The sequence below is a fragment of the Magnolia sinica genome, chromosome 18 (assembly GCF_029962835.1).
Source record: "Magnolia sinica isolate HGM2019 chromosome 18, MsV1, whole genome shotgun sequence".
Lineage (NCBI taxonomy): Eukaryota > Viridiplantae > Streptophyta > Magnoliopsida > Magnoliales > Magnoliaceae > Magnolia > Magnolia sinica.
The window spans coordinates 18,179,602-18,187,441 of record NC_080590.1 but is presented as its reverse complement, the minus strand read 5'-3'; the positions used below and the strand labels follow the sequence as shown (position 1 = coordinate 18,187,441).

The 7,840-nt window shown below is 40.0% G+C and overlaps 1 protein-coding gene across 1 annotated transcript; it reads left to right on the top strand.

Moving 5' to 3' along the window:
• The first annotated feature begins 1,471 nt into the window (after positions 1-1,471).
• Positions 1,472-6,424, top strand: LOC131232863 (F-box protein PP2-A13-like). Its single transcript, XM_058229365.1, has 3 exons — positions 1,472-2,043; positions 2,191-2,309; positions 5,850-6,424. Exons 1-3 carry the CDS (start codon positions 1,717-1,719, stop codon positions 6,298-6,300), a joined length of 897 nt encoding a protein of 298 aa, XP_058085348.1. The 5' UTR covers positions 1,472-1,716; the 3' UTR covers positions 6,301-6,424.
• The last annotated feature ends 1,416 nt before the right edge of the window (positions 6,425-7,840 follow it).

Here is a 7,840-nt window from a genome sequence, read left to right as displayed (position 1 = left end):
GTGGCCGTCCTCCCGTCATTGTTCTTACAGTCGTGGCCCACTTGAGTTCTACTTTCTTTTCTTTTTTGGCTAAAGGCCAACCATTGAAAGTGAGTCATGGGACTTGGGCGAATCGCCCCCACTCATCCTAGACCGCCCAACAAAGATTAAGCCTCAGACAAGTAGCTGAAGCCCTGTGAGGTAGAAATCGCCTCTAAATCGGGGTTACATGAATCTCTTGAAATCCTTAACCTGATCTATCGGGAAAAAAAGAAAAAGAAAAAAGAAGAAGAATCTAAGAAAGGGTCATATACGCTTCTCATAAATATAACATAAAATGAGACCAGCAAAAAGATGACTTGACTTGAAGGAATCTTTACTTTTAATGCAGGCTCCCTCTAATGTGCCATGGAACTTTTTCTTCATTGTAACTCTGGCATGGCATGGTGAAATAGTATAATGTGTGCATGTCAAAGGTGTTCCCACGGTAAGGGTAACACCCACCAAGGGACATGATTTGGCTACTGATGCTGCCAGTAGCCAATGGCCAATGGTTGTCCGTGGGCTCCACCATGATGTGTGTGTCTCATCCATGCTGTCCATCCATTTTTCCATGTAATTTTATAACATAAGCTCGAAAATGAGATAGATAAAATCTCAAGTGGACCACATAATACAAAATAGTGTTGATTGAATGCCCACCATTAAAAACTTCATGTGTTCTTCATCTTCTTTTTCCCTTCATCTAGGTCTGTATGACCTAACCAATAAGTTGGGTGTCAAATAAATGTTATAATTTGCCCTACGAGGTTGGAGGTTCAATCACTACTATTTTCTTGTGTTCCAGTAAAAAGTCAGTGAGTGTTACAATTACCGTGGGCCTACATTGATAATTTGTTGTATATCCAAGCCGTCTATCCGTTTTTCCAGCCTATTTTAACACAGGGTTCAAAAAATTATGCATATCCAAATCTCAGGTGATTAAATGTCTCACTAAAAAAATTTTCTATAATACCCATTATAAGATTTTCGTAATGTGTATTTGAAATCCAACCGCTTGATAACAATAAAATCTGGATGAAGGAAAGATATAAATATCAGTTTTTCCTGGGTAACATCCACCGATCAATTGCCACCTGACTACTGGCAGCGTCACTAGCCAAACCGCATCCTCCACTGAGGAGTTACCGGGTAACACGCACATGTATTTTCACTCTGAAAACTCTCAGTTTTTTCAGGGAATTCTCGAGTGACAGAAATGCAGACCTATTTGGAAAGATGCTTTCAACATTGGCTGGAGGTAAGGCTCATCATTTCAACGGTTTGGATTACCGAGAAACGCGGGCGGAAAACCCGACTTCCTCCACTAGATTTCCCTTTGCCCTTCTCTCTCAATGCTGGGAAACTTACGTTATGACCAACCATATCCGTAATTCAGTGAAAAGCCAAGGGCAATCGTACTCCAAATAAAAAATCCTTTTAAATTCCATTCCTCGAACCCAATCCAAGGCATACATTCCAAACCCCTCTCTCTTTCCCCATCCTTATTTCCTCTTCTCAGAAAAAGAACTGCGAATGGGCATCTCTCCCTCCACAAGAATCATCTGCGAGCGAAGAAATCTGCAAACTCCTCTCCCATTTCTTCCCATTCTACCCACAAAAACTTCAAAATCCCCTACCAATCCCACCTGAAGTCTCATCGCATCCCATCCCACCCAATAGAAATTAGGGCTTTTGATGGGGGCGGGCATTTCTACCTTCTCACCACCACAATCATCAGAAGGCTGTTCCTCTTCTCGTTTGAAAACGGGCCTCGACGACATTCCCGAGAGCTGCATCGCCTCCGTTCTCGTACACCTCAGCCCTACCGAGATCTGCAGTCTCGCGAGGCTCAGTCGCTCTTTTCGCGGCGCGGCTTCTGCCGACTTCGTATGGGAATTGAAGCTTCCAAAGAATTATCGGTACCTCGTCCAGAAGCTGTTCGATGAAATTCCCGCGGACCTTAGCAAGAAAGAGATCTACGCCCGGCTCTGCCGTCCCAACCTATTTGATGGTGGCACAAAGGTGTGAATCTCTCTCTCTCTCTCTCTCTCTCTCTCTCTCTCTCTCTCTCTCTCTCTCTCTCTCTCTCTCTCTCTCTCTCTCTCTCTCTCTACTATTTTTTCTTCGAATTAGAGAAAGATAAGACTTTTTATTTTTGCTTTATTTTAGGTGGCTTGGTTGGAGAAGAGTACCGGCGGGATTTGCATGTCGATTTCTGCGAAGTCGTTATCGATTACAGGAATTGATGACAGAAGATACTGGAATTTTGTTCAGACTGAGGAGTCTAGGTGAGGTTTTTTAGATGCTATTTATTTAAAATTTTGACCTCTTTTTTTTTTTTTCAAATTTAAATGAATGAGATTTGTTAAGAATAGGGGCCTGTTTGTTTGCCACTTAAAAATGAGTTCATCTTGTTTTATTTAATTTAGAGATCTTTTTTTTTTCTTTTTTTCTTTTTGGTAGGGATGAAAACTATAACCAGCAATTTATGTAAGGGTATTTGGTTGCTCCAAATGTAATGAAATTTCATGATTTGGTGCAACCAAAGGAACCCTTATATAAACTGTTGGTTATATTTTTAATCCTTCCTAAAAAAAAATCAATCTCTAAACAGGCCCTAAGGAATCCTAACAAATCTGATTTAAAACTTCATGATTAATCAGTCCAATTTGATGCAACCAAACGCACCAGCAACTACGATTTCTAGTACAGTATTATGAAAATGAGATGAACTCAATTTTACGTGGCGACCAAACAGGAACTTTCTCTATATGAAATCCGTGTCGTTTTATGTTGTAAATTGCTGGAAAATATCTAGGGTGATGTAATCATGGGTTTGGATATTGGATGATGAAAAGCAAGAGATTGGGATTTATTCATTTAGCTTGTTTTTCTAATATTCCTACTTAGGTTTGGAGATTCTTTCTAGATCCTGTTTCTGGTTTTCTACACAATCTCAAATATCAGGAATCATGTTCTGAAGTTCATTTTGACAACATCACAGCGATCCTTTTTAGGGAATACTACAACATTTAGAATCTTTTTTTCTTATTTTTGGGAATACTACTACGCATGTGGTTCTTTGGGACAGATTTGTAGAATAGGAGACTTGGGAAATGTTCCACTTGTTTGTGTATGATTCCACCTTTATATTCCACTTAGTTGCCTTGCAACTGCACTTATGAGAGTCCCACCCTGCTCATGTCAAAGAATTGGATTCTCTCACAGCTTCTCCAGTTTCCCAAAATCTAATCTTTACTTTAACTTTTTTTTGGTTGAGAAGTATAGTTTTTACTGTAATCAATTCTCTGAAGGAATAGGTTATGGTGTGTCCATTCAGACTGCCCACATTGGGCCCGTTTCAAATGGAGAATAGCATGAAAATCGCGCTGATCAGATTATCTTAGCCATCTGATTTTTCCCGCCAACCATTTTGTTTTTAACTCTCTATTGGATGGTGAGAATCATCTGATCAGTAATATGGCCCACATCGGGGACAGTATGGATTGGTGTCATATATACCATGTATAAGTTGATGAGTTGCCACTAACTGTAGTGATGGGGCACCATATTCTAGCGCTTTAAAAAAAAATATATTCTTTCTTTGACCGCCTTCTTTTTCTCCTTTGGATATACATCAGCACAACACCAAAATTTCGTTGAAGATGCTGGATAAAACTGTTCCTACAGATAAGTCCTGGGTTATCTGTTGTACTATAAATTGACTGCTTACCTGGGACATAACTCATTTGAAGAGGTTCAATGAGACTTGAGGGTGCAAATGGCCCGATTATAGTGAATAACTTCCAACCTATCATGTTGGTGTGACATCCAACCCTTCCAATAGGTTGTCCCTACCATGAGGATCAACTTTGGAAAAAATCAGCCCCATCCACTCATTAAGTGGGCGACACCATAGAAAACAATGTTTATCAATTGATAAATAACAAAATACAAGCACGGTCCACTCAGTGAGTTAGTGTGTCTGATTTTCGCACAAGATAATTTACATAATTGGGCCAACCTATTGGACGGGTTAGATGTTCTGTACTCATGAAAGGTTGGAAGTTATTTGCTGGGTGGACCGTAAATCATGGTCCAACTGGTTGGACTTGAATCTCTCTTTACTATATATTTAAGGTCAGACTTTCTAGTGGAAAAAATAAAATGTGAGGGAATGATTTCTGCTTCTTCTTCTTCTTCTTCTTTTTGTAAATGGGGTTTACAGACACAGAAGGGCATTTATCTGTTCTTAACATTTAATGATTAATTAGAAAATGGAAATAGAAAGTATGAAACATTGAAAGAAAAAAAGACCTTGATTGGATTATACCACGTATTAGATATTGTCATATATAGTCATTGTTATAGTGGTCTTCTATTGGTAATTGTTATAGTGTTTGGATCATCATCATCGCACAATCGCCTTTCTCCCAACTCCCAACAGTTTTGGTCGGCTTTTAAATGGTAGATTGGCAATATTTTTATGCTCATCTGTCCTTGAGCTCAACCTTCCTCTTTTAGCCAGGCCCTTGTTACTTGCCACAGCAAAGGCTCACACTGACACAACTCACATCCAACACTGTCTAACCCATGGTATTCCAAAATGCTTACATAATGGTATCAGTTGTAACCGCTATGTGTCATAGGGCCAAAACAGCCATAACAGCCATTACTTAATAAAAAAAATAATAATAATAAGCCCATAATGGGGCTGAATCTGTTTTTTATTATTATTATTATTATTATTTAAAGGCCAAAATGCCCATTATGGCCTGTAATGTAATTGTAATAATGGTGGTGGCCGTTACAGCCACCGTACCGTTACTGTTATGGATTACCTTGGTCTAACCTGTATTGAACTCCAGCGCAACTAGTACATGCATGCGCCAAAGAGTGAGCAAGCAACATGGGGTCATAGAGGGGCAGCTGCTAGGCAAACCACCAGCCCCACCTATGACGACATTCATGCCAAAGAGCATTCCCATCATCCTACCAATTTAAGTTTGATAGTAGGTTGAGTATGTTGTGCCCTTGATGCTCTAGTCATTGGCTTGACCTCATAAACTTGTTGCTGGGCTCCGGCTATCATGAGGAAAACTTTGGAGGGAACGAACTACTGGATGGTTCAATTTGATTTTTGCCCAATATCTTTGAAAGATGTTTGCACTCCAGTATTATTGCAGGCCTCCACTAGAGTTTAAAAAGAAAAAAAAAAAAATTATGCGTGTGAAGATTTTATTTTATTTTTTTCTGTTACCCAAGTTTGGCGATCCTTTAAAAGAAATGAATGTCCTCTGCTCCTTGTTAAGTAGCAACACTTGTTCTCTGTTACCTAAGCTCAACATATATGCCCAACATGGCAATCCTTTAAAAGAAATGGGGTGTCCTTCACTCCTTGTAAGTAACAAGAAGGAGATGAAGCCCATGGAGACCAACAATTCCATGTGCCTATCTCTTCACACGTTGCAAATAAATCCATCCCTAGATGATTCTACAGCTTCCACATTGATGCTTGTCTCTTAGGAATGGAGTATGATGGTGACTACACTACCTACATGCTGGAACTAGAGAACATGTTAAACTAGAGAATCATAGATCCACACACATGCAAAGGAATGTGATCACACACCTTACACTGTAGTATGTTAACTTCTTTTGTGTTTGGTTTCATAGGATTTTCTGTGATAACCTTTTCTGATATCTCTTGGTGTAGCCATTAATGAGTTGGTGAATGCTTAGAGTTGAACTTATTTAAAGCTAGCTGACTGTGATATTGAAGAATGAATCTAGAAACTTACTCAAAGCTCCCATTGCCCTGCTTGTAGGTTTCACACAGTTGCGTATCTTCATCAAATTTGGTGGTTTGAGGTAGATGGAGAGGTTGAGTTCCACTTCCCAGCAGGGACCTACAGCCTCCTCTTCAGGCTTCATCTAGGCCGGGCTTCCAAGCGACTTGGCCGTCGTGTATGTAATCCTGAACATGTACACGGGTGGGATATAAAGCCAGTGCGTTTTCAGCTATCAACTTCAGATGGTCAGCAGGCTTTATCGCAGTGCTATTTAGACGATCCTGGCAACTGGGTTCATTACCATGTAGGTGATTTTGTGGTTGAGAATTCGGACACCCCGACAAAGGTCAAGTTCTCAATGACCCAGATTGATTGCACCCATACAAAAGGGGGCCTCTGTTTAGATTCTGTGTTGATATATCCCAGTGTATTTAGAGAGAAGGGCAAGATTTTGAGCCAAGGATGTCTTTGTAGTATAGGTGGGTGACTCAAGCGGCACGGTCAAATACAGTAGGTCGTTTGGCTCTCCATGGAGCATTTGTATACATAGCCATGAAAACATTTGTTGACCTTTTATGATATATTGAATAATATGAGGTGTATTTGCGATAGTTATTTCTAGCATTTGTAGAGGGCTCTTTTGGTTGGAATGTTGAGCAACTTCAAGTAACCCATGAATATTTACTTTTTTTAGATGACTAGAAAAGCCATTGATTTTCGGGCTCCTAATGGGGAAGCCAACTTAATGGTTCATATTCTCCCCATATGGTGGCTCAACTGAGGATTGGATGACCCTAGTAGATGGTTGTACATGAGTGACACGTTGGTGCATGTGCAGACCGATGTAAAAGGCTGCCTCTCTGAATCATTTCTGTTTTCAAATGAGCCGGGCTTCACACAGCCTCGGATAATCGGTTCGTCATCCAAATAGGCGTATTCGGTTTCATTGTCAATTGAATTTCCACAGTTGGTTCAGCAAAGCAAAAATAACTGAATCGTGATTACCTTAGTTAATATATTCAGGGACTAATCTCTGAATTGCTGTCATCTCCTTCCTCTTCGTGAATCTTAGGAGAAATCCTTTTTTTTTTTCTCCATTTGCTCTTGATTAAACTGGACTTTTCTCGCCTTCCTCTTTTCGTGAATCCTAGGAGAAATCTGTTTTTTTTTCCCTCAACACTAACGTCTTGGTATCGGTTCCCTAGTGGGGGTGGATAACAGTGAAGTGTGTAACAGTGTCAGTGTGGTGTGTACTAACAAGCTAACCCAAAATAAAAATAAAAAACTGGACTTTTCTCAACCTCCGATTATAATCCATGAGCCAAAAGTTCAGCGTGTGCGTCCTCGTTTCTTCTTTTTTCAACTTTTTTTTTTATATATAGCTAGGTTTTGGAAACTAGCAGAATTCGAAGTAATGGAAAATGTATCAGCTGACGATTATTATCACAAACAAGGTCAGACACCTGCAAGTGGGCTATCAGAACAGAAGTGAATAACCAAAGTCCATTGATATCATCTTATCTTTGTAATTTTCACATTGCCCTTTGTAATTTTCACATTGCCCTGTTCGATCATCGATTAGTTGTCCAGTGGATTTGAAAAGCCCACACACGTATAGAGTATACAAATATGGCCCGAGTTTTTCTAAGTGGTCCCCTTGTAACATTGTGGCCTTTCCATGATGTACGAACCAGCGTGAGTATTGGGCCACCAGATCATTTACACGATCCCATCTGATGGATGGATTGCACCAGATACACCGATTTTAAACATCGCAGTCCTGCAGCAGTTAGTGTAAGTGTGAAAAATGTTCTGTGGAAACAGTTTAAGATCGAAGTTTCTCGAATACATGCTGACGTATTGGAATGCGACCCTTTATCCAACAAGCCTCACTTTGTATGGTGGAAATGCAACACACACACAGGAGCTCTTGATTCGATTATTTCATATAGCCTCACTTTTTGGAAATAGCCCCGTGTTTGTGAATGGATAGCATATGAAAAACATGGTACGCCTCACACAGTCTT